This window comes from Furipterus horrens, unplaced genomic scaffold (assembly GCF_987537825.1).
Source record: "Furipterus horrens unplaced genomic scaffold, mFurHor1.1.pri manual_scaffold_6, whole genome shotgun sequence".
Taxonomy (NCBI): Eukaryota; Metazoa; Chordata; class Mammalia; order Chiroptera; family Furipteridae; genus Furipterus; species Furipterus horrens.
The window spans coordinates 183415273-183442287 of record NW_028327176.1 but is presented as its reverse complement, the minus strand read 5'-3'; the positions used below and the strand labels follow the sequence as shown (position 1 = coordinate 183442287).

The 27015-nt window shown below is 44.7% G+C and overlaps 1 protein-coding gene and 1 pseudogene across 3 annotated transcripts in view; both read left to right on the top strand.

Annotated features, from left to right (window-relative positions):
• SYNE1 (spectrin repeat containing nuclear envelope protein 1) overlaps positions 1-12715 on the top strand; it is a 423836-nt gene extending 411121 nt beyond the window's left edge. For 2 of the 3 annotated variants that reach the window (XM_090279990.1, XM_090279991.1), the window contains 4 exons: positions 1701-1913; positions 2899-2991; positions 4341-4399; positions 11765-12715. In XM_090279990.1, coding sequence (XP_090136116.1) covers positions 1701-1913; positions 2899-2991; positions 4341-4399; positions 11765-12005 — 606 coding nt within the window. In that variant the 3' untranslated portion in view covers positions 12006-12715. The remainder of the gene's footprint in view (positions 1-1700; positions 1914-2898; positions 2992-4340; positions 4400-11764) is intronic. The other variant, XM_090279989.1, reaches the window with a different exon arrangement.
• Positions 12716-25069: 12354 nt separating this feature from the next.
• Positions 25070-25874, top strand: LOC150007966 (phospholipid phosphatase 2 pseudogene; annotated as a pseudogene).
• Positions 25875-27015: the final 1141 nt, after the last annotated feature.

The following is a 27015-nucleotide window of genomic DNA, read 5'->3' as shown; positions in this document are numbered from 1 at the left end:
ATTCCATCTGTCAACTAGCTTATAAATGCCACACTTATAAAACTCTTTAGATTTTGAGGCACAATAGGAATATGAATACTCATTTTCAACCTTCTCTTGATGTCAACCTAAGACCATCAAAATGGTTCTGTAGTCCCCGAAACAAGTGATAATCAGAAGGAGCAAAGTCAGGAGAATATGGAGGATGAAGCAGTATTTCCCAACCAAGCTCTTTCAAGAAATGTTTGGTGAGTCGGGCTGTGTGAGGACGAGCATTATCGTGATGGAAGATGACACCCTTTCTGTTGACTAAGGAGGGTCGCTTTTGGTTCAAAGCTGCTTTCAAATGACGAAGTTGTTCACAGTAAAGATTAGCAGTAATTGTCTGATGGTTGTCTAATAGTTAGTAATGGACAGTTCCTTCCATGTCCCACCACACACTCAACATGATCTTCTCTGGATGAAGCCCTCCTCTTGGTTGTTGAACTCTTCTTCCTCCTCGACTGATCCACGATCGGCGGCATTTAACGTGATGGTAAAGGATCCACTTCTCAGCGCCTGTAACAAGCCAACCTAAAAATGGTGCCTGAAGGTGTCGCAAAAGCAATGATTCACAACAAGCAACACGGTGTTGCAGATTCTCTGGAGACAGTTCATGTGCGACCCATTTTCCAACCACTGAAACCTTTCTGATCCTTTTCAGTTGGCGTAGCACGGTTATATGGGCTCCGTTACATTGTTCTGCATGTTCCCTAGAGGAGATGGTGGGGTTTTCTGTGACAACAGCTTCCAACACTTCGGAATCAAGTGTTTTTGGACGACCCTCTTTTGGCTCATTTTTCAAACTGAAATCTCCACTTTGGAAACGGGAAAACCACCTCCTGTGACTTATTTCAGTCACTGCATCGTCCCCATAAGAGCTCTGAATAGACTTTGCTGCTGTACTTGCATTGGCACCTTTATGAAACTCATAGAGTAAAGCATTTGTAATGTGGTCTTTAGATGGGACGACCATGGGTGCAAATATTGCAGATGATTATGAACAATACTTCAATAATCTGAAAAAATAAGGTATAAATTAGTCACTGTGACATCAAAAAATTAGAAGAAGAGGTACAAATTTAATAAATACTATCTAAAACTTCCTTTTAAAAAATTCAGACATTACTTTTGCACCAACCTATAGCTACGTGACTGTTTTCACTAGACCTTTGACCTCAGGCTTTAAGTTGTGAATAATAAATCATCCATATATATGTATATATTTTTTTAAATCTTGGACAGATACCAGAGTATACGTAGGCTTACTTGAGGTTTGCTACATTTATGGTAATGTTTTACTCTTCTGTTTAAAAGAATATCTTGTCTCATTTGCATAATACTTTATATTTCCAGTACTTTCACATGGCTTTACTGATTTGAACCCTTCAAGAATACTTACAGGGGAACAGGCAGGAACTAGTATCACCATTTTACCAAAGGAGAAAATTCACCTAAAAAGTTTCAGGGGTCTTACAGAATGTTCTTGGCAGAGCCAGGATTAGAACACTGGTCCCTGAGTCCCAAATGCCATGGGAGGCTGTATCCTTCCTTGTGTGAGCACAGCATTCTGATGCTCAGGTGTAATTGCCCAGTAAGTTTAAGTGAGGTCATTCTGCATGTTAGAGACTTTTTCCAATTATCAAAAATTCTTAGAGAAATATTTCTTACTATATACACAGCAAATAAGGCATGAGCTGTTGGACTCCCAAGTCCAAGTAGCCTCCCTGCAAGACATGTCTTGCCAACTGTTGGTGAATGCGGAAGGCGCAGACTGTTTAGAAGCCAAAGAAAAAGTCCATGTGATTGGAAATCGGCTCAAACTCCTGTTGAAGGAGGTCAGCCGTCACCTCAAGGAGCTGGAGAAGTTATTAGACATGTCAAGCAGTCAGCAGGTAAGCTCAAAGCAGATGTCCTTGTGTAGCATTTCTTACAGGGTACCAAAGGAGCATCATCTTTATTCGTTTTAGAAAGTCTTTGAACGTAGCACTTATCAGAGTGGCCACTCTGTCATGGCTCCTGTAAGTCCTGTCTCAAACTAAAAAAAAGGACCCACCAATTTGTACAATGAAACACTGCTTTTCATTCCCATGCATCCAAGAGGCCTCCTGTAATTGTCACTGCTAGCCTTATACCACCACTAGTGTGGCATTTTATTTCACCCTCTTTACTTAAGTCACATGTTTTCTGTAACATGGCTGTGATAAATCACAACTCATCACTGCAGATGAGTCTCCCGGCATAAACAGCAATCAATTTGTAGAAAATGTCCTCTGCTCATTTCTTTTTCCTCAGTCTGCTGTATCATGGCAGTAGCGTCGGTTTGGAGAAATGCCTTTGCAGGCACAGAATTGCTTTAGAAAAGTTCATACACTTCTTCATACTGTTAGGAGCACACAAACACTTTGCGCTCCTTTAAGAATGTCAAAGAACAATCTACTCCCAAGTAGCAGCAGTGCTGGAAAGAATACAATGTCTCTGATGCTGAAAGGCTCCTGGGTGACTCTCTTTCGTTTCTAGCTCAAGTGAATTCGTTTCTCTCTGACCTGAGTGACCCAAAGCTCTAAGGCAGATTCCTTCACCGCCTCCACTTCAGCTCATTCACATCACATCACTGAGAAATAATAGAGCTCCGGGTGACACAGTAATAATCCTATAGCTGTAGCTTCCAAAAGAGACAAACAGCCAGGAAAGCCCAATGCACCAGAAGAATTCAATCCCGATCTTCCTGTAGTTGCCTGATTCTATTTTTCCCAAGGAATGAATGGTTTGGTGTTTATGGGGGATGGATGGGGATGGGGTGGGAAAATACATTGTGTGTTACAGAGCCATTGTGGCTCTGGGACATGGGATCATCAAAAGAATCTGTTTCGGGTGTAGGATTTGTCCTCCTGGTCTTCTGCTGATGAACTGGACACCTCGGAATCTGTGAGTCCCACGTCAGGAGGAAGCACCCCAAGCAGACAGAGAACGGTAACTGTCCACTGGTGATTGGCCCGTGGGTGGGGACACTAGGGGGTGACAGTAGCTGTACCTACCAGGGTCTGCAGGCTCTCCCCACCCCTACAAAGCAGGAGTCCCCGTACAGAAGAGGTTGTCACACTGTGACACAGAGAAGCGCTGTTTCCTCAACCCTGCCGCGTGCCCTCACCACCTGCACTCAGGAACGGAAAAGAGCGGTTCTGTTTTTCCAAAGAATCAGAGCTCAGAGGCATGTCGCTGGTGTGCAGGGAGACAAGTCATTTCTCTTGCTCCAAAGGGTCGCCTCTAGGATGATGCTTGCTGGTCCCTTTGGTGGTCCCTCCCTTCAGGCCACCACTGCCATCTTACACCTAAACCAATAAGCTCCATTGAGAAGTGCGCCTCCGCCAGAGGTGGACAGAAGCATCTCATGAGGCCGCTGAATTTGTACAATGAGTGGAGGTTCTGTTGACTCTCAAGCAAAGCAGCTCTTGAGTGGTCCTGAAGGTTTTCAGAGGCTGTGCTGCCCACCCACGTGGCCTGTGGGAGCCACGGTCTCCCCAGCACACAAAAGCCAATTCAGGCCCTGCTCCCCTCTATACCTTGATTTCTCTGTGTAATTAGAAGCTTGTTTTTGTTATTTTTTTTTTGTCCTGCTTTATGATTATATTCATTTTTATTATCATTCCATTTCTCTTAGTTTTTAGAAGTATTGATTTCATTTGTATTTTTTGTGATAAACATTTAAGTTCTATGCTGATAAATGTTATGACCTTTTTTAGGATTTGTTTTTACTACATTCACTAGTTTCCTATAGATCCTAGTTTAAGAATGTGAAGGAATACTGGCTTTTTGATTCAAATTTTAGCCTTTATTTAACTTGAGTATTTAACTTGTTGGGTCTTCATCATCCTACAGAGAAAAATTTCATATTACCATTCTTATTATTTTTTATCTATCAAGAATTTTAGTACTGTTCTGGTGTTCTAGAATATAGAAAAAAAATATGGTGTGGCATGGTATATTGAACTTTTTATTTTGATTGTGAGTAAATATACAGAGATTCTTGGCTAGCATGCGGTCACTTCAATTTCTACCATGAAAAGTGGGGAGAAATATACCCACTGCAGTGTGGGCTTCTAAACCCCAGTTTATGTTTCTTTAACGGCTAATATCATAGATGTAAATTTGTTTTATTTTTTCCACAAAAGAAAAGCCAGTTTCCTTAATCGTGGATACCGATCATTCTGTTTGATTTATTTTTTCTTTGCCGCACTTTTAGTTTAATTTTCATCAGTAGCTTGTCTTTATTTGCCTGGACTGAACATTCTTCTTTCTTTACCCCTGTTCATTGCAAACAGCCACGAGGCAAATGTAGTCTCTCACAGCCTGGACCCTCTGCCAACAGTCCACATAGCAGGTACCTTATTCTCCTGGTTTCCACACTGTTCTAGAACTCCAAGAGGATGATGAAAATTGCCCATGATTTCAGTAGGCCTATCTTCAGGGGAGTTGAGAAATTATTCATTTCAGTATACAACACTTTCCTAATAAATTGGAAGAGAACTGTTCTAAGTGGAAAGTACAAGTGAATCTCAGAACATAAAATATTTGGACCCCACCAAAATTTTGGTTAACGCTACATAGACCGTTGGTGCGTTTCATCCAACGGTTTTCTGTGCGCACCTAGGATTCCATACAACTGATAACATAGCTGCTATTTGAGTCATGGCAGAGTTTTATCATCCTCTTTATTTCTAGATTTTACAATAAGACACGTATTCGATCAATGAATGGCCATTTCCGGAACCCACAAATCTGAATAAAATATACTAACATCCCCAGCCTTTTATTTTATTTCCATGTTTTATCCAGACTGTGGGTTTGGGATTCTCCAAATGACAAGTCCTAATTTCGTATTATTTAAAATTTATAAACCCCCTATCTCCTCTGCTTCCCCTGAAAACCGTTCTCTTCAGCCAACACACTCTGTCTGCCTCTCACCCTCCTGACACTTGGCCAGCTCTTTCACTCCGCGAACCGGCAGCCAGCGGCCCCGCTGGGCACCTTCCGCCACTCACTCACTCACGCCGCCGCTCTGTGCCTCACGCCAGGCTTCCACGGGTCCCGCGTGTCTGCAGTTAGTGGCGCTTTGCCTTCTTCGTTGTTGGCGCGATGTCTGTGCTCCCCCCACCCTCTCCCTACTCAGTGCCTGCTTCCCCAGACAGCTGTCTATAAACACGAGAATACTGTCCTCGGAGCTGATTTTTCATTCCACTCCCAAGCAGTTCACTGTTAGAGTAGTTTGCTCCTCTGGAGACTTATCGCCACTGAGCTGGAATCAAAGGTCCTGGGAGGAAGGTGGGCCATGAGGAAGTGTACACCCGTGAACAGCCCCTGAGTCATAGTCACGGCTGTGCAGCAGGGGGCTGGAGAGACTGGCTCTTCTCTTTGGTCATTCCCACTCAGCGGAAGTAATGTAGAATGCATTTGGATGTGCTTTCTGGGTTTAAGCCTCCCTTTACTATGTTTTCTGGTGGTTGTTTTTTTTTTTTTTCCTTTCCCTTTAGTTTGGTTTAGAGACTTTTTTGGGGGGGGGGGCGGTTGGTCACTAATAAAATATCAGTAATGATATATGAATGAAGAAAAGCTCCCGGGGATTTTTGAAGATGATGACCGATGTCTGCAGGTGCTCTGATGTTTTTTTTAGGCCCCTACAAGGAAAAACAGTCATGTCCTAGACAGATCATTGTTTTGATTGGTCCATCTTTTCCACATAAATTGCCAATGTGCCATGAGCATATTGCTATGGAATATCCCTTTAGGATACTAGAGACCAGGTCTGTGGTTGACATAAGTAATGGTAATGAGAAAGGGGAAAGCTCTTACACTGCGTAACACCAGTTAGCAGCCACCTGTGGGTTTCCAAATATCGCATCAGTCAAGCTCCCCCAGTTATCCCAGACAGCCGCCCAGGTTTTCTGAGAATGGCAAAGGCATTGTTTCTTAGGGCAGGAAGTGCTACATCATGTCTTCTAATGGAGCTTTGCGGCTGGGGTGGCCACATTCTCCTAGCGACAGCCACAAGGCCCTTTTCAGCTCTGCTCTGTCCAGCACTGGTGATTAACATCTTTCTAAACACACAGCAGAAGGTTCTTACAGGGGCTGGAGTACAAGTGATGTTCACCTGAATTGCAACCGTCATCAAACACCTTGCCAGACAGGTTGTGGTTGAACAGTCTTAGACTTCTTAACTCCTTGGCACTTCTGCTTGGGGTGCACCCAACCTTGACAATGAAAGACAGAGTCTTCTGGGAAAGAATTAACTTCATTCACAATCCAAGCTGTCACGGTGTTCCTTTATACTGAGACTTGAGAGTCCCTTGTGTTTGATCTTGCACTGGTCCAGCAAATTTGAAAGATTATTGCAGAAGCACAAACAGTTTAGAATCTTGACCCCAGCCATCTGCAATAGGAAAATGTTAGATTTGTCTTCTTCCTGAGAGAGGAGAGAGGCTGAGTTGGGAAAAACTGGGTATTAGTTTGAAGGGAGGGGTTCTTATATTCGTTTTATTGTTTAAAGTCAGATATAAATAATGTCGATTGCTTTCTTGCTATGTGTTTCAGTTTTATTTTACGGTCACTGTTCTGTGTCTTCTTACATAAGATTCTAAGCCTGCTTATATATGGATTAATGCTACTGTGTTTAGGCCCTGGACGTACAAAATTAATAGAATATGATCCCTACCATTAAAAATTTGCAATGTGTCAGAAAGAGGAGATTCCTTAAATCAGTTATAAGAAGCTCCCCAAGACTCCTTAAAATTATAAACATTTGAAAGACGTCTGTGCATATATTTATAACAACTACTCATTATTTTTGAGATTAAATGTACTTGAGAAGCACACTTTTGAAGCAACGTTTATGATGGTCCCCCGGCACTTTTTTTCTGCATTTCACCAGAAGTTATCTAGCCTGATTCCTAATAGCTCTTCAGACTCTCCTGCCGAGCCCCTGAAATCGGTATAGCAAGATTTTACTCCGATTTCCAGGAAGGCAGAGGAATAATTTCTCTGCAGTCTGCATGAGTGAGCTGATGACTTCATTCCAAAGCTTAGAATTGTGAAATGCAGAATTCCCCAGGGCACCTTCCACACAAAGAACTAAGATGGAATGAGAAGTGGCAAATAACTGGCCGACACATTGAAAGAGAGGAGGGAAAAAAAGAACACACCATTTTAAGATGTGTTCAAGGCAAGCGCAGCAGGGTTTTTGCATGTACGGCAGCGCTTCCCTGAAAACACTATTCAGGTTCCTGTGAAATTTTTCTTTTTAAGTTTTTTCCTCCAGACTCCACCCTGGGGATCTATTTATTCAAAGCATTCAAAGAGCCTCTGCCTGGAGCGGTTTTGCTGGTAGGGCAGACCCCCGCTGGGGCCGAGGACAGCTCTAGGGCAAAGCTCCAAGTTGTTTCTTTTACAACATCTGAGCCACGCACCGCATCCCCAGTGTTGCCCAAGAACATCAGACACTCATCACAGCTTTGAAAGCGTTTCTAGTAAATCAGGAACGGTTCCTGGAGGAAAGGCTAAATCCAGCTAGCCCCTGAGGAGGTGAGTCAGCACACCCTTGCTTTCATCGTAAACTGCTGACCTTAATTTAGCACTGAATGTGTTCTAAGCCCCATGCTAAGCATTATATATCTGTTACCTCATTTAACCCTTGTACCATCTCCTTGACGTGACTGTATTCCAAGTTTTACAGACAAGGACACACAGGATTAGAGGTAGGAATGTTTAGGTTGGAACCCCGGTCTGCCTGACTCTGGGTGGATTCTTAACTTGTTAACCGTTCCACTTCAGTGAAGCGCTGTTGGCGGATGGAGCTTCACATAACAGTTCCAGGGTTTGGGCTACCACAGGCCGTCTGAGATCACTTAGTACCCAGCTACTCAGACTGGAATGAGAGGAGACTGAAATCCTAAACTGATTCTGGAAATGTGGCTTCTGGACCATGTATCCATGGAACAAAGACCATGCGCACAAGAGTAGATCATAGACAAGCTAGATAATCCCTCGTAGTAAATTCCCGTAGCTGTCCTGCCAGGTTTAGCTAACAAGTAACAAACTGAATTTCAAGCTTCCTTTGCGTTTGAACGATGTATGCATAGAATCAACCCACTTTATTTTCCTTCATTGTGTAGAAATGTTGAGATGAGTCTTACTCTCTGTGCATAATGGTCAAGACTTTTCAATCTCTTGGTCATGCTTTCTTTCGTGCGGTGTGTTGTGATGTACAACGTCTTCCCTTCCTTCTCTCCTTCTACCACTGCATGTATATTGGGGATAGGGATGAAGCCACTCCTGGGCAATTATTTACCCAAGAATTTGAATGAGTCAGGGGAGTGAGAAAAATAATAAAATAAGTCCTTACTTATGAAAATAAGCCTGCTTTTGCTGGGCCAAATTATCTGAAATGTCTCCATTGATTAACTTCCTTAAATAAGTTCACACATTTAATTTTTCCTTTTTAAACACAATATCAGCTGGCATCCATTATAGTTATGTAATCAGGCCATTGGAGAGTGATGAGTAGTTGGTATCTTTGCTCTTTCCCTTGTCGAATTTCCCAAGACTTTTGAAACTGAGGTGATTTTAGGTCAATTCGATAAATATTAAAAGTACTCTTTTACTGGTATCATTAGCCTGTGGGTACGAGAAGCTTTAAAAGTTGGGGCATGTTGAAACCCTGGTTATTGCCCCAAAGGGGTGGCATTTTTTTCATAATTAAATTGGGCATTTCCAAGAGCAGTCAGCTGCCTGGAAACCCACTAAGTACTGTGTGTCCTCTTTGTCCCCGTCTCAGCCCATTACCTCTCTTTGGGTGGGCGTTCTTCAGCATCAGAAGGCACGTGATAATTAAACTTCAATAAGAAGGCTCTGATGCTGTTAAATGTGCCATGTCCTTCAACAGACGCTGTAACATAGGAACTCATGTCCCAAAGATGGTGACCTTTCCAGTTGTTCTCAGGAGTGGACTAGTCAATGGACACCCTGTGTGTTGGTCTTGATCTTTGACTTAATTACTCAAGGAAGCTAATAATTGATAAGCAGGGGCTATTCAGCTCTGTCAATCAGATTGTATTGTTTGTTATATGGCTAAATGTACCTATCACTAAAAAAAAAAAAAAAAGGGTCAGAAATCTCTCTTGTTTTCTTTAAATATTGAACAGTGAGGAAATGTGGAACTCTCTTTTGTGGTTCAGTTGTAACTCATCCAGTGACAGGTGGGGAGTGTTGCCAGCGCACATTGTAAGGGAAAGGGAAGGGTATCTCACAGGAAAATGCAACCCCGAGTTCATGGGCAACATCCCCTCCTTCTTAAGACCGTTTAAGGCAAACCACTGAATTCATAGACTGTCAGAGCCTAATATTTTAGGATATTAATGCACCCTTCCTTTTTGCAAATGAGAAAACTAAAGGTCACACCAGAGAGACTTTGGTGCTTGGCCAGGATTGTGCAACTGTCTGAAAACCAAGTGCCCTCCTATCCATGCGCTAAGTGGATGATGTGTCTAATACCGTGAGGACTTATTATTAGAGGCACTTACTTTCCACATGAAGAAGCCACTCACTTCCAAACATTTTAGGAGACAAATATTTTTCTCTTTTCTTCTACATGTAAGGCACCATTGACATAATATAACTTGGATGACCTTCATTCATGTCATGGAACAAAACACTTCACGGAGAGTATGGTAGGCAGGGACTTTGGATCCTGAGTTCCTACTAGATCGCTTCCTTTAATTGCGGGATTTGGGACAAGTCATTTACCTTCTCTATAGAGTCCAATTTCTGGAAGTTAAAATTCCAGGGTTGAAATCTTAGTTCTACTACTTGCAAGCTGGAAGTCACTCCTTACTTCACCTCTCTGAGCCTTCTTTTCATCGTCTATAGAACAAAAGCAACCAGCACACTGAGGACTGTTCTGGGGATTACACGAGAGAACCCAAGATAAATGCTTAGTAGGTTGCCTAGTAATTAGAAAAATAAATGTTAACTATCCTTAGCAAGTTATCTAAAAAGTGAGATGGGTCTTATTTCAACATGAATATTTTATCATTAGAAAACTCAAGAATTTCCTATTTTATCCTTCTATGGATAGGTATATGACATTCTTCTTTTATTCTCTTCTTTATTTCACAAAATATACAAATTTCCCATTCATCTCTTTAGGAATAACTCATTGGTCTTAGCATAATGGCAGTAAACCAGTTTAACCACTAGATGGTGAGTGAAAGCTTGTGACCTCTCAGCTGGCAGAGTATTTATACTAATTAGTAGAAGACATAAGATGTATAAAACATGGAACTTTCAAGTTGGAAGACCATCTAGTCTCATTTGAAGGAGCTGGATGAGAGGTTGGTGCTTAGAGGTGAAGGAAGTTGTTCCAAGTTACTCAGCCATTCGTTGTAGTTTTCAGAAAAGAAATGCTTGTGATTTGTTTTTTCATTACATGCGCTAAAAACACAGTGGGGTACATGGCTGCTTGGGGCTTCCAAAGGGCCCGCTTGTTTGTTTCCCATATTTCTTTGATGTTTTAGTAAGAGACTTTTGAGCAGTCCAGCTGAAAACGTAGTGTTTTCTTAGGACAAAAACATAGGGAGTAACCTTTGTGTGTCTCCCATGGCCTCACATTCAATGTCCTTATCCTTAGTGACATCACTGCCATTAGGGAATTTGTATGGTGTGAGTGAACATGTCTCAATAGCACCTGTTCTTTTTGCTCCTGCAGTGATGTGCGTGTGTGGGTGTGTGGTGTACAAAAACGTTTCTTTGTAAAACGTGTTACAAACAGTTGTGTAAAACATTTCTTTCTTCATCTGTTCCACCAGTAACTGAACAAAACGTTAAAGGATGCACACCCCACCCAGAACCGCTCCCATATTCAATCTTTTACACGCAGTCTTTTTTATGAAATCGGAAATTCACGCTTAATCTCTAACGCACAGTTTAGTGGAGAGGAAGACATAAATGTACCTGGGACGACACAGGATAACAGTCTGTCCCCCTCAGAAAAACTGCGTCTGTTTCCCAAACTCGCATCTAATAAAAAATAGAATCAGCCCAGAATTTGAGTCATTCCACAGTGTTTTGTACACCGACTCCACTGCCATCTTTCTTCATACAGTTTTGGAACCCACCCATGTCAGGGCCAGTTGCTGATTCAGTGCAAGATGAAACCAGGGTACGCACTCTAAGATTAATTAAGCCTTAGGGGTCTGTACAAAATGCCTGGGGCTGTTCTCCTTGCTGCATGGATTTTGACACATCCAGGACGACTAGACAGAACACTTCATACGATTCTGACAACAGCTAATTTTGGCTAACAGTGCTTCCCATGGTCTTAAACCCAAAATGTACTGCATCAAACATCCGCATCTTAATTATCCCAGATCTACATAATTTATCCTGGTAGAATGTGCATAGAGCAATGATCGTTGATGGAAAATATTTTACCAAATTAAGGGGCAGAATTTGAACTCAATTAGTTACCTTTAGTCGACTGACTAAATGTTAATTTTTTCATCAGTACAGTTGCCAAGCGACTCTCCATTTGGTGGCAGGGAGGTGACCTGGGCACACTGCAGAAAGCTGGCAGCTAATCGCCAGGTGGGGTAGTGTTTGGCATGGTCCTTTCGCTTCCAGGAAGGCAAGGGAGCTCAAAGCAGCACGCACCCAACATTTGAAATAGTTGAGTTATTTCTGTTGGTTCTTCTCTCAGGTCCACAAAAGGTGGCTCCGATTCCTCCCTTTCTGAGCCTCGGCCAGCTCGGTCCGGCCGGGCTTTCCTGTTCCGGGTGCTCCGAGCGGCGCTCCCACTCCAGCTCCTCCTGCTGCTGCTCATCGGGCTCGCCTGCCTGGTACCGATGTCGGAGGAAGACTACAGCTGCGCCCTCTCCAACAACTTTGCCCGCTCGTTCCACCCCATGCTCAGATACACAAACGGCCCTCCTCCCCTCTGAGCCAAGCGGACACTCTCTGCGGCGGTGCTGGTGGCTTATATAAGGAGGATTTGGCCCAAAGCCGTCCCAAAGTAGTGAAAAGAGGACCTAACCTTGGCAAATGCCCTTAGCGTGGTAGCTTTATCCCACATGTGCAAAGCGTGGCTTTGAAGGTGGGTGACAAACAACGGCAGAGGGAGAGCAGATAGAAGACAGAAGGTTTGGAAGAAATATTGTTTAAAACTCTGAGCCTCCATACGAAAGAGACGAAGGACCGCTACTGTTCTCTGGACACGTGCGTTCTGGGCCTTTGGCCATTCTCTGCACTCCCGAGGACTTCAGTACACCGTCTGGGCAGCTTTCCCACAGTGCGCCCCGTCCCTTCAATAAATGATGCCACCTGAGCGCCACGTTAGTGTTGAACAACCTACCAGCCTACCAGTGCTGAGGAGATCTTAGAACCTGGTAACACAATTTTTACGAACTTATATGGCAGCTTCCTTTTTACCTCGTTTTCCTTTGGGGCATGATGTTCTGACCTTTGCTTTAGAAGCACAGCTGTAAATCTGAAAGGCACTTTTTAAAAAATTATAAAGAAAAACTGGATGTAATAAATAATACCATGGAAGGCTTTATGTGAAAAAAAAAAGATATTTATGTATGTACAGTTTGCTAAGGCCAAGTTTTGTTTGTATTGATTTCTTTGCATTTATTATAGATACTATAAAATATTTTGTCTGTGCTTTATTTCTCCCCTAAAGAAAGGACTCTAAATTTTCCTTTTGAGCAGACTGCAACCTAAGTTATCTTCCTGCAGAATTAATGAAACAGAATCATAAGTATGCTTTCAACAATAAGGATGATTCCTTTCTCCCCTTTCCTTCCACAGCCAACCATATCTCAACTTTCGTTTCTCGGCATCTTTCATACGCTCCTTTTTTCTTCCATTTCCTTTGCGCAACTGAAAGAGCCTCCTATGACCTTCTGACCAAGAGGCCCCTTCTCCACCTCATCTCAGGGGACACAGGAGCCATGAGAATTTTCTTACCGTACACTGTTGTTCAGCTCCCTTCTTTGCTCCCAGGCCTTCTGTTGTTTTTCATTGTCTACCAGAAGGAATACAATTTTACCTACCAGTCAAGTCCACATAGAATAAGATTTGGTTCTGCCTCTCTGATCTTGCCAACTAGTGGCCTTCATAGAATCATTGGGTGCTCATGGCATTTTAAGCCATCATTTGATCATTGGAGGAGGAGAATTAATATAAAATCCAGGTTTCAGGTTTCTCTTGGAAGTGGAAAGCTTTGGTGTCCTGGGCACATATTCCTGAAGAATAGTAATTGCTGGAGCGAAGTGGCTGCTGTTCCCTTGAACCGTAGGAAGAGATAGTCGTTGCAGGTCCACGTATATCCCATCAACCTCTCATTGTGTGTCCCAGCCTGATTCCTGTAGGTATTTAATTTACAAGTCCTGCTCTGAATCGGAAACTTAAACCAAGCTGCAGTACTCACAATGACCCGAGCCCGCCTTCTGGAGCCGTGTGCTGCTGGCAGCCTGAGCACCTGCTCACCTGGCAGTCCTGAGGCTCTCCAGTTTCTGGCCCCAGTAAACCTTCCAGTCACACCCTGGGGCACGGCCTTGGAGCTTTGGAATAGTCCCACGCTACACCTTCCTAGCTCCATCTTTTTGTTCTCACCACTCCTTCTCCCTCACGAGACAGTTCACAGCCACCTCCTCCGCGAAGACTTCCCCGAGCACGGCTGGGCTGTACTTAAGACTTCTCTCTCCTGAACTTCTATCACATGAGTTCTGCTTTCAACAGTCACATTAGTCTCTCTTTCCCGCGGACTCTCACTCTGGGAGCAGATGGCAGCTGTGTTCTTTTCTAAAGAAGACAAACCTGTGCATAATATGTTTTCTAACTTCCTGCCTCTGGCAAAGCTCTGAGCCATGGTGGAGATTGGAGTTAAAAGGTGCCAGGTGAGACTTCCGGCCAAGATGGAGGTGCAGATAGACGTGCTTTGCCTCCTTGCACAACCATTAGAAGGATCACAACTAACCTCAAAACAAAAAAACAACCAGAACTGCCAGAAAATCAAACTGTATGGAAGACCTGGCAACCAAGGATTTAAAGAAGAAATATCCATCCAGACGGGTAGGAGGGGTGGAGGCAGGGGGCTGGGTGGGGATGACGAGGTGTGGTGGGGGTGAGGCAGTGGTGGAAGCCAGCAAAATGGGTGGACCCCCTTTCACGTGTCATGGAGAAAAGCCGAGAGGGTCACTGGGCAGCACTCCCTGGCCTAGGCCAGACTGCGTAGTCCAGGGTGCAATGCCGGGGAAATAAAGCGTCATAGCTTCTGGCTGTGAAAACCAGTGGTGGTTGGGGCGGCAGAAGAAACTTCTTATCTCTCAGGAGAGTTTATTTAGAGGGTCAAATGCATAGTGGAAGAAATAAAGGCTAAGTGAAATAAATAAAAATCCACAGGGAGGCAACCAATAGTGAGGGAAGCTGAGGTTAAGATCAATGATTTGGAACATAAGGAAAAAATAAACAGTTGACCAGTTCAGAATAAAGAAACAAGAATTCACAAAAATGAGGAGAGAATAAGACTCTGGGACATCTCCAAAAGTGCCAATATCCAAATCATAGGGATGCCAGAGGAGAAGAGGAAGAGCAAGAAGTTTAAAACTTATTTGAAAAAATAATGAAAGAAAATTTCCCTAATTTGGTGAAGGAAATAGACATACAAGTCCAGGAAGCAGAAAGAGTCCCAAACCAGTTGGACCCAAAGAGGACCACACCAAGACACATCATAATTAAAATGCCAGAGGTTAAAGATAAAGAGAGAATCTTAAAAACAGCAAGAAAAAAGCAGAGAGATACCTACAAAGGAGTTCCTATAAGACTATCAGCTGATTTCTCAAAAGAAACTTTGCAGACAAAAAGAATTCAAAGTGTTGAAAAGCAAGGACCTACAACCAAGATTACTTTATCCAGCAAAGCTTTAATTTAGAATGGAAGGGCAGATGAAGTGCTTCCCAGACAAGGTAGAGCTAAAGGAGTTCATCATCACAAAGCTATTATTTCATGAAAGGCTAAAGGGACTTACTTAAGAAGAGGAAGAAGATCAAAACTATGAACATTAAAATGGCAGCAAATTCACAACTATCACCAACTGAATCTAAAAAACAAAAACAAATTAAGCAAACAACTAGAACAGGAACAGAATCATAGACATAGAGATCATATAGAGGGTTGTCAGCAAGGAGGGGGAAGTAGAAGAATGGGGGGAAAATGGTACAGGGATTAAGAACCATAATTAGTAGGTAAAAAATAAATGGGAATGTTAAGAATAATAAAGGAAATGGAGATGCCAAAGAACTTATATGCATGATCTATGGGTATGAACTAAGGAGGGGATTACTGGAAGGAAGCGGGGTACCAGGCAGAGAGGGGCAAAGGCACAAAAACTGGGACAACTGTAATAGAATAATCAGTAAAATATACTTTAAAAAATAAATAAAAACAGAATGGAAAAAAAATAAAGGAAAGGAAGGAAAGAAAAGAAAAGAGACAAGAAAAGAAGAAAAAGAAGAAGAAAAGAGACGAGAAGAGCCAGGTGCCCACATTTGAGATGGATCATTCTGCGGGTCTTGTTCTTTCTTCACTTCCCTGTCACTGCTGCTCCAAATACCCTGGATTTGTGGCCTTGCCTCTAGAGTAACCCAGTCCTTCAAGAGACACACCTGGCCACTGTTGGGGAAATCGCTCTGTGATAAGACATTAGTCATGAGAAAGACCGGCACAGAGCCATTTCCACATTGCAATGAAATGAGTCACTAGTCATTTCCCATCACTGAAAAATCAAATGTTAAATGTGGCTGGAAAAGAAAAGAAAACAAAACAAAAAAAACTTTGAATAAGAAAACTCTTGTAGTCTCATTTGTGCCTTTCTAAAAACCCCTGTACAATACCCAATGGGTGCATGACGTACATTTGTATTAAAATTTTCAAAGATTTGAATAACAGAATATTGAAATAAAAGTAGGAAGCCCTGGTAAGGGGAAGCTTTGAAGTCATGAGATGATGGCTTTCCCCAGGTGATAATATGACCAGTCTAGCAAGACAAGCGCAATTGAGACTGGGATTTCTGCCCAGAGCCATTGCTCTCTTGTATGCCTACGGAGGGAGAGGGCACAGGGTCGTTTAGGGGCATCCTCACCCGCATCAGCAGCTGCCTTGCAGAAGAAAGAGAGGAGAGAATGTCTTCCTGAGTGAGGTGGGGGTCTTGAAAGAGTAGGAAGGGGATAAAATGACTCTGATGGCTGATACAGAGACTCGTTTCTGAATAAGGACTGTCGGGTGCCCCGCTGTGGCCTACAGATAGTGTGTGATGTCCCAAGAGCATGGCAAAAAATGCCACCAGCTGACCTGGAAGGGTAGAATTAGTAATGTTTTGGTAATGAGATTTGCACAAACAGGAAATGTTAGAAAAGCTGAAGAAAGATAAACTATAAAGCTAAGATGCAGAAATAAAGGGTTAGAAACTCAAAGTAGAGACTTAATCAGAAATCCAGAGAGGAGTGAAAGATTTGAGGGAAAACTCTGCCTGAGGAGCAGCAATGCCTCCTGGAAAATGGAGTGGCAGCAGCATCCCTTATTTTTGTAATAAGTGAGAAGACACACATTTGAAAGACTTGGGTGGGAAATTCAGCAAGCGGAGGGCTGAGATTTATTGCAGAAAGGCCGCTTGGGGTAGACTGATTTACAGCCTATGCCCTGGGGCCTGTTGTTAAGAAATTAAAGCTACAAAGTTTTATTAACAAGGCACATAAAAGACTATTTAAAAAAAAAAAAAGTAGAGAGTTGGTTTATGAAGGCCGACTGTGGCCAGAATAGCGGGGGTCTCGAGGAGCCAGGCAGAACAGGCCCGAGAGCTGTCTCTACAGATGGGTTCCCTGCCCCTGCCACCGTCAGACATAGTCATGGGGAACTGTGCAGAAATAAAACCTTCTCAGAGCGCATGCTGAGTAGTTCCAGGAGCACCCCAGAGGAGCCGCACCCACTCACATCACAAGTATTTCTCGAGTGCCCACTGTGGGGCGGAAACTGCTCCGAACTCCTGGGGCGGGAGGGGGAGCTTGACCAACAGGAGGATTTGTATCCTCCTTCACCAGTTCGGTCCTGCCACTTGGGATGAAGGCCAGGGAGGAGGCTAGAATGGAAGCAAATAGACACAATTTCTAATTAACGGAGAAAAGGGAGCTCTGTCCTAATTTTCCGACGGCAAACGTCCTGTCCCTTTAACTACCTTGTCACCTGGTTTCTGTTACAGGGAAACGCGTTTTTGAAGCATGGAGACGTTGGTCTGTGAAATGGAGGCAGGGGGCGTGGTTGACGAGCTTCAAGGCCATTTTCAGCTTGGTCATAGGCAGCAGCAAGGTGTCAATCTGGGTGACGCGAGGAGGAGGTGTTTTACCAGGCCTGGTTGTTTCAGTTTTAGATTTAATCATACATTGTGGAAACAGTGCGTGATTGTCACGGTTAAAGGAACCCAGAGACAGTGAAACAAAAGAATTGACTTACACTCTTTAGTTTCTGGCTTCTCATTAACTTCCCCTCACAATTTAAAAATACCCACCAGAAGTCCACTTGGGAATACCACGGAGGGACCTAACTTTGAGGGAGAGAAGAAACTGGGTGACTTGGAGCGCCTTCCCCAAGGGGGAGGCTAAGCAGCCTCTCTGCAGGGGCAGCGGGGTGCTTCTCAAAGGCAGGGAGAGCCCTGTTCCCGTCAGTTAGGCAGAAGGCAGAACCGGACAAATGCATTTGAACTCTGCAGTGGAAGCAGCATCTTGGGAAGCTAAGGAAGGTAGAAAACTGTAACACACGCCAAAAGATAAGGAATCTTTTCTCTGGGGAGTTGAAGAAGCCAGCTGGGACTTGGACGTGGTCTTTCCAAACTATGAAGGTCGCAGTATAATGAATCAGCCCTGTACATTGTTTTTTCACCTGTTACCTGATACGGAAGAAGAAAGTCCTCTGTCAGCTGTGCCGCTGATGACCACATGTGATGCCATAGGTGGTTGGGGAGAAATCCGGACCACCCCCCAACACCCCTCCCGCGAGTGCACTCCCAGCCCAGCCTAAATCTCTGCAGACATTCCCGAGGAAGTGGCCGGGCTCAGAGCGCGAGGCTCCCAAGCAGCTGCCAACATCCAGGCCAGTTCCAGGCAGTTACCCCCAACCCCAAAACCACTCCGCACAGCTCACACGCCCCCCACTACACTGCCCTATGAGATTTACAGGTTGACAGAAACTATAGGGATGCATTCGGCTCCCAGGAAGTATATAATAGAACTGATCAAAATAATAATGTACATGTATATACTATAGAACTATAATAAGACATAATACATAATATAAATATAGACTATAAATCTGTAACTATTAATCGTCGGCAGCCGTCCGTCTCGAGAGACGATGGTGTAGCTTCTTAAGAGTCTATCTGCACCGCCGAGAATGGCTGTGCAGTCCAACTCGGGAGTGACATGGTATCTGTCTCCTCCCGTGTTGAATTGACATCTTGCGATGACGCTGGAGTGTCCTCTCCAGTGAAGCTGAAGCTACAGAGCCTGGGCAGGGTGATATGGAGGGTCTGCTGTTGCCCATGCAGCAGACCCTCCCTCTCTTCGCAGCTGAAGGGTCCAAGGGAAAGACGGAGTCAATACAGCTTGGCTTCAGGTGCGCCGCAGGAGTTGCCGGTGTTGACTACGACGTCAAACCGCCTTAGGGACTCCGGCTCTGGATTTTCTGTCGGGGTTTACTCCCTTAGCCTTTCCCCTGAAGAGGTATGCCGCAAGGCAGCGGAGGTTTTTTGGAGTCAGAGTTTTCCTTCTCTGATGTGCCCTGACTGGAAGATCGAACCAGCGACACTTAGCTCGCAGGCTGACGCTCAATCCACTGAGCCAAACCAGCCAGGGTATATCACTCACTCTGTTGTTTTAATATATCACCAGACAAACACCCTTCTTTTTTTATATATATTTTTTCTATTTTAAAGGTAATGCTTTAAAAAAAATAAACCATTTGAATTACAAAATAGTCTCTTGCTTTCTAAAGAAAAATTAACAGTTTCCTGTCTCCCCCTCAATCACCTCCCAATTTGACATTACCTTTCTGTGCCTTTTGGTTTTCTTATTCAAACAGCGTGTGTGTGTGTGCTTTTTAAAATTGAATCTGTTTTTATTACTCTGTGACTGGCATCCCCCCTTAGCGGTATTTCACAGTTATCAATATAGACCTTCACGTCTTCGCTGCATTGCAAAGCTCAGTCTCTTTTTTTCAACAGTTTTTTCCTCCCAGGTTCCTGGTGTTCAGGCTGCCCTAACCAGGCTGGCATGTATACACGAGCCTGTCTCTGTGTGGCGCTGCATTTACTTCTCGCGGTTGTGCAGTTTTAGGTGGAGTTGCTGAACCAAAAAGGTGTGTACATTCTAAGGTTTAATAAATAGTTCTGCCACATCATTTTCTGAAAAGTTGTAATGGTTTACAATCCCACCCACAGCAGAGAAGAGAACCCTTTTCCTCAGACCCTCCCTAAATCTAGGGCACTGATTTCCAAATTATGGGAATTGTTCTCAAATTATTAATGTCCAGATTCTGTACATTTGAATCCCTCAGGGAACTTTTTAAAAAGTAGAACTCCAGGCCTCACCCCAAACCAAGTAAAATATAGTCTCTGGGATCAGCATTGGTTTGGGTTCTCCGGGTAATTCACATGTGCAGACAAGTTCAGAAGGCTGGACTAGATGTGATTGGTTTCCTAAAATATTGCCCAATTGAGGCAACAGTAGCTCTTTATTTTTAAAGTTTGAATTCTAGTAACTAGTTTATATTTTATATTGTTGCATTTGTATTACCTCTGTGTGATACAACACAGACCTCTGTGAAGTCTGTTTTATTCTATATTGTTTATTGGTTCTTAAAAATTTTTGTATACAATTTCTGAGGAACTCTGTGTTATTAGAAAAATTAACCCTGTATAGCATTTAGTTCCTTTAGTTACACTGTTTTAACTTATATGTCATCAAATCTGACAGGTTCTTTTTCCTTTATAGATTCTGGATAGTCTACATTGAGAAGGACTTTTCACTCCAAGATTATGTAAATGTTTGATTGTATTTTTCTTCTAGTAGGTCTGTGATCAATCTGGGATCATTTTGCAGTTGATTTCGTTGTTATTTTCCAAGCAGACAACTGCTCCCATGTCAGTTAAAAACATACTTCTTTTCATTACTACTTCGTACAACTGAGTTGTCAATCAGCAGGGGCCTTGTTGAGTAAGAGCACACACACAATATTTACTATAACACAACAATTAAAAAAAATAAGATCCATCTATATTTATTGGGGAATATCTGTACCACATATTCTTAAATTTAAAAAAGTATATAGAATACCTTCTATAATATGCTCCCATTTTTGTAGGAAAAAGCATTAATTATATAAGGCAAGGAGAAAAATTGAGAAACATGAAATTCAAGGTTCAACAATTGAACAGAGTAACGAGGGGGAGAAACAATTTCAAACATTTAAATTCGGTCAAGGAGAATGATTTGTTTTTAAGATTCAAATTACCGTACTAATAATGATAATTTTAAAAGACAAAGAACACGGTAGTTCTTGCATGAGGAGACATTTGATTCGGTGTCTAGTCAAAAAAAGAAAATAATGTTGGTATGCCCACAATAAATGGTGACAGGTCATTAAAAGTGGCAGAACGCGAATGGCTCCCTCTGCTCTGGGTGAGCATCCTGACTGTATTGCGTGTGTTGGTTCCAGGGAATAAGAGCAAGGGTGGTGCGGGCCCCCAATTTCCCATGAGGAGGCTCCCTGACCAGGGCTCTTGTGGAATCCTGGACAAAGAGCTTTCCACCAAAGAAGACTCATTTGTTGAAGGAAAACCTCAACTCCTAAGCCTCCTCCCTTTCCTGGAAGTCTCCCTGCTTGCAGGTGAAATCTGTCCATCAGCGAGGTGATGGGCAGGGAGACCAACAACCCCCTGGAAGCCCCAGGCAGCTTCCACCAGCACCTTTCAGGAACTGCAGGTGTATCCTGTTGGCTTTGTCCCTGAGATCTCCTCCTTCTGAACCACCTCCCTCAACATTCTGCTCCCTCTCCAGGGGCTTTGGCCTGAGCCTGGGTCCCTCCCCTCCCCCACCTCCTTCCCAGAGTCTGCTGATCCCAATGAGAAACTGACAGGCAAACAAGCGTTGGCTCTCTTCTTCGCTGGGTGGAGAGGACAAGGCGGGGCTTGCAGCCTGAGGACGCCTGACGAATGTCACAGTGACAGCCCATGGCCTGTTTCTGTAGACTCTTGACCCAAGAATGGGTTTTATGTTTCTAAAAGGTGGTAAAACAAAAACAGACAAATGAAAACTGTGTGCAGGCTCCTTTAGGAAAGCCCTTTACAGAAAATGTTTGCCAGCCCAAAACCAACATGTTGGTGGCAGAGCCGCTCTGGGTATGACCCCGGGGCCTTTCAGACTCCAGTCTCCTGACAAGACCTCTCAGGAGGACATCCCGCTGGGTCAGCTCCGCACTTGCCCCCGCTCTCCCCCACCTCGATCTGGCTGCCATTTGCGGGTCTTCCCCTGAAAGCACTTCTATGGCTCATAAAGAAATCTCTCTCGTTTTTTCTTTATTCGCTCAAGTTTTTAATGGATTTTGTTGGGGCCAGGACTTTAATGTTTGTCTCTGGAATGGACATGGCGTCTTCTCTCATGAGGAGTTAGGCACAGAGCGTTTGGTAAGCTCTTTGGCCTCTCAGAGATTTCCGTGTCCTGGTCCTGTTAAAGAAACAGGGGTGTTCCAAAAAAACCCAGAGTTTGCGGCTGGGGGATGGGGAGAAGGAAGCAGCTTTCAGAATGCCTCCACGTGCAAAATGGCTTTAATGCATCCAAAGCCTCAGGTAGATGGGAGGGGACTTGGACCAGGGGACAGTATGGAGAAAGCACACAGAGCCTGCGGGAGGTTCTGTGAATGGTCAGAACTGGGTACCGCACCCACTGCATCAGAGGACGCTGTCAGGGATTTAAAAGTAAGCGGCAGACATTTTAGCCAGGCTGACTGTGCGGATTGGACTGAGGCTGAGGCTGACTATGTGAATTTAACTGAGACTGACGATGCAGTTTTAAGGAAGGGACATACCTTGCTGCTTTGAAAAGGAACAGACTGACCATGTGGATTACAAAAGGACTAACTATGCAGTTTACAAGGAGGCTGAGAATCCATGAGGTTCTGGATTAAAAGCTGGTGGACCCCATAACACAGACGAGGTCTCCCCAATCAGAATTGAATGACTGGCAGCTACTGGTAAAGCTGAACTGTGTTTGGAAAGTAGGGAAACGGTTTCTCTAACTTTTCTAAAGCTAGCCTGGTTTGGTAGCGGGGAGGCAGGATATGTGTTCATGGGTGTTTTAAAGAACATAAGACTTAACAACAGAAATCTGCAAATAATTAAATCTATATGACTGTTAAATAAACAATTCTTTTTCTTTTCACTAAACTCTGGTATTGAGAGTTGTGGTTTTGGCGGTGGGCAATCGGGCCCCTAACTAAAGAGCCTGTGGGTTTGTTTTCAGTTGGAGCAGCCCAGGGTTCTGTAACAGTCCTAGTCGGGGCACCTGCCAGGCCAGCGGTGCTCGCTGGTTCTTCAGGGGGGCTTACATCAGAAAGGTGGGGGTCTGGCCCCTCGCCAGAGCTGCTTTCTCAGGGCTGGGTCCTTCCCCTGAGCAGGGAGAGCACACAGGTGGCTTTTCAGAGCTCAGCGGGAATGGGACCTGGGTGGTGACACAGCTTGGCAGGTGGTAAACCTTGTTTGTTCAGAGTTTTTAGATTTTTTATTGGCTAGATGAGGTCCTAGCACCGCGGGGCTTCATCAAGCAATTTTATCTCCTGGTGGTTTTTTTCGTACCACCGAGGCAGGTGCAGCCCAGGAAGCTGCTGAGAGACTGAGTCTCCAATGTCACAGAGGCAGGGGACCTGGGGACTAGGAGGACTCACCTGTCAGCACAGGCTCATGGAAATGGACCCCAGGACATCTGAAACGTCCAGGCTCACTCTGTCTCCTTGCCATAAAACACAGCTTCTTGTTTTATTAATAAATCAATATCATTAATAAAAATATTATTAATGAAAGATAAAAGAGTATCTGTTTTTTCTCTCTGCCTCTGTACCATCATAGAAAATAAATAAAAAGTCTCCACATCTCTTTAAGGTCTCTGATATAGGCTTTCTACTGTTTTGTTCAACCTAAGCCAAAGCTTAGTGGCTTTTTGCATAGGAAGAGTCCTGGAGCCTCTCTGGGTTCTGGGCCTTTGGGTTCCTGGACCCAAGCTCACGCCCCTGGGCTAGAAGCAGTTGATACCAACATTGTCAGATAATTAAAGCAAGCTTCTCTTCCAAACTACCTGTCTTTTCCTAAACCCATGAATGCCTTTCCTTACACATACTTTGTTTATTAAAGCATTCGAGAATGGATTGGGTTGTAAAGATTGTTGAAGGGTGTTTTAAAACAGTTAATAAGTCAAAGAGAAGAGAATGGGTCCCTTGGCCCAGGTTGTGACCCCCGGCGCGGAAGCATGGAGCAGCCCCAGTTGGCGTGGTCAGCCCTTCCCTTCAGTGTGAAGGCAGGCAGGACTGTGGTTGAGCCCGGGAACCCATGTGTCTGGCGTGCTCAGGGACTGGGGCGACTTGCAGAGCAGCTCCCTGAGGCAGCGACAGGATCCCGCCTGCTGATGGCACCCTCCCCTTGTCCTTCCCTGCTCCCCTCCAGCCTTGTGGTCTGGGGCCTGGGGTAGTGACACATGCTCTTTCTGGTGGCAGTGGTAGAAATACGAACCTTTACAGCAGAAGCTCTGCAGAGCCTGGGGTGAACGCAATCATTTAATCAGCCCATAAAAATGTTTACCAGCTCACAAACCTTTCATTGGCCTTTCCCGCAATTATTGATTTCTCAATAAAAAAGGCATGTGATGACAGCTGCAGTACCGGAGAAAGGTCTGGTGGTGCACGGAGTCTGGAAAGCCACCCAGGGTGTTCTGTCGCACGGCCTCTGGGTCACTGGCTGTGGGCAAACCTGTCCTGAGTCGGCCACTTTGGAGTCTCTTTCTCTGCTGTAGGTGGCCTGGCCACCAAGGTTTTCCCACCCAACTTTCGAAATCACTTTTGAAAATGTTTGCCTATTGCTCTCTTGTTCCAGTTTTTTTTTTCCCACTTTCATCTAGTTAGGATGAAAGCTACTATGTCAGCCGTTCTATGCAGTCACCAAGAGCCTTGGCTGTCTGCCATGGTCCTGTCCCTAGGCCATGAGCTAGGAGCTGGTCTTATGACCAGGGGAGGGAGAGAGCCCGGCCCAGGCACTGTCACCTCTGGAAAAGACCCTCCTGCTTGGGAGGGTGCCACCGCCTGCAATGTCAAGGTCTCAGGTCATCAGCTGGAAATAGAGCTCCTGCTGATGCCAAGGTACAGAGGACAGTCACTCCTCAGCTCATCCAGAGCTCCTATCAGAAACCAGGGGCAGGAAAGGTACCTGGTGCGTCCTCAGAAACCAAAGGCGTTGGCGCCATGTGCCTGGGATGATGGCAGAAGAAGTGCTTCTCGAGCTTTCCTACCTGAGGGCCGCCCGCAGGAAGAGTGGATCACACTTCTCCTGAACTGAGGGCCACAGCATTGAGCATCTGCCATATGTCACATTTTGCCTTGAAAGTTCATAAAATGTGAATACTTGTGTACATGCAAAATTAGCACTCTCTCTGGTCTGGAATAAAATTTCATTACTACTGTGACTTGAACCCCCAGGAAGCTCAAACCCAAGTTTAATAAGTGCCCAGTATGTTTACAGTCAGGAATGATCCAATGTCTGCCAGTCACACGATTTCTGATCCCGAGGACTTTACCTAACTGTGTGACTCTTCAGTTTCCTCATTTGTAATAACACATCTAACCTCAGTGGCCCTGTGGCCAGACCAGCACGCAGTGGGCCACGCGGGTGCTGCCCAGGGTGGGGGCGGCACCGAGTAGGGCCTCTGTGCCTTTTGCCATCCCCTTGTTCTTGAATGCCTGTATGAGTGAAGATTCCTCTATGGCAATGACTCCATCTGGCACCCCTACCATCCAGACACCATCACCCGTGGGCTCATGGCTGGAGTCACCATCATCGCCACTGTCATCCTTATCCTGGCCCGAGAGGCCTACCTGGTGTACAGCTACCGCCTCTATTCCCACTCTGAGTTCGACAGCTACAAGAGGCTAGGAATAGTCCTGTTGGGGCCACAGTGAGTCCGTCCCTGAGCCCTGGCCAAGTCCCTGCCTGGCTGTCTGCAGCCCACCTTCCTGGCAGTGTGTCACCCTGACTGGAGCTGTGTCCGGCTCCATCTGTGTGCAGGTGGAGAAAGTGTGCAGGAGAAATTCTCCCAGTGTCACCAAGGCCAAATGATCTTTGTACTCCTCCTTGGGGTTGTACTGATGTTTTCTTTTGTTGCTTCTATGTGCAGGCAGCTCTGCTGGAAGTGGGCACAGCTACGGAGCCCCCACCTCTCTATACCCCCCCACCCCCCAGTGCAGTTCTTTTTGGTGGCCTTTGCCTTCTATGTGGGCTACACCCGCTGTCTGACCACAAACCACTGGAGTGATGTCCTCATCGGCCTCCTGCAGGGGACACTGGTGGTTCGCCTCACTCTTTGTTACATCTCTGACTTCCTCAAAACACAGCCCCACGGTATGGCCTAGAGGAGGAGGAGCTGACATGGAAGCCCAGCCTGTCACTGATGCTCACCCTGGGCGAAGCTGACCACAACTCTGGGTACCCAATCTCCCAATCCTGAGGCTGGAAGCTGCCCAGACAGGGCTCATCTATGTGTCCAGCTGGGACTCCAGCTGTGGGCCCGCATGTCCACGCTGCTGGCAGGGTCCTCTGAGATGGTGACAAGGGCTCTAGATAAGCTCCACGTGCCCCAGGTTGGTTCCTGCAGGGGCTTCTACTAATCTCACCTCCTGTGCACTGGACCAGGGGTCTGTAGGTGTCCAGGGCAGTCTTAATGTTTGGAGGGGGACTCTCCATTATACATAGAACTCCCTTAGTACCCCATCTTTTTCCTGGACTAGGGAAGGGATTGAGAGATTTGGATAAATGCTGTTTTTATAAAATGTAATTGTATGTGGATTTTTAGTCTTGACAAATATATATATATCTCCCTCATATAAAGCTAGTACATGGCGTAGTGAAGCACTAATAAATGTACTCCTGAGTATATGCTTCTGCATGTGTTGTGGCTCAGGGTTGAAGGAAAATCAAAGATCATTCCATTTACTGAGAGATCCTCTTCCCCATTTTCTCTTAGTGAGCCAGCCCACGCACAGGTGCCTTCCATTGCAGAGAATGCACCCCACCTGTATACCTTCAACCAGGTGTCTCAGATAACGTGTAGGCCGTTCCATTAGAAAGCGCGTTTCTGTCTCAAGTGAGCACCTCTCTCCTTGATTTAGCTTTACTCTTTGTGGTAGTTCCAAATACTGCAATTTTAAGCAACCATGCTTGTGAACTTAAAACTAGCTTTTCATGCACAGAGTTCACATAATGAACGTAATGAAAATGAAAATTGCTTTCATTGTTTGCCTCAAAACTTGTTGTGTTCTTAGAAAAGCAAACCTAAATAGAGAAATCTCAATTTTAAATGTCCCCAAAGGCTTAAGAGTGCATCACATTGGAGAATGTGATCTGGAGCCACCGTGTGAGTTTGCTCCACCCCAGGTCAGACATTCCAACTGCGACACACTCCAGTGGTCGGTTTAAAAGTTCCACACCATGCTAAGCACTCTCCCGAAGGCTTTCTGAACACTGGAAATAACACAGAGCACATGGAGACAGCTCTGTTCCTTGGTGTTTTGAGAATAATAACAAGGGACAGACAAGGTGTGTTGAGAGGTGGACTTCCAGCTATGGCCAGCCAGGTAAATCCTCGTGCC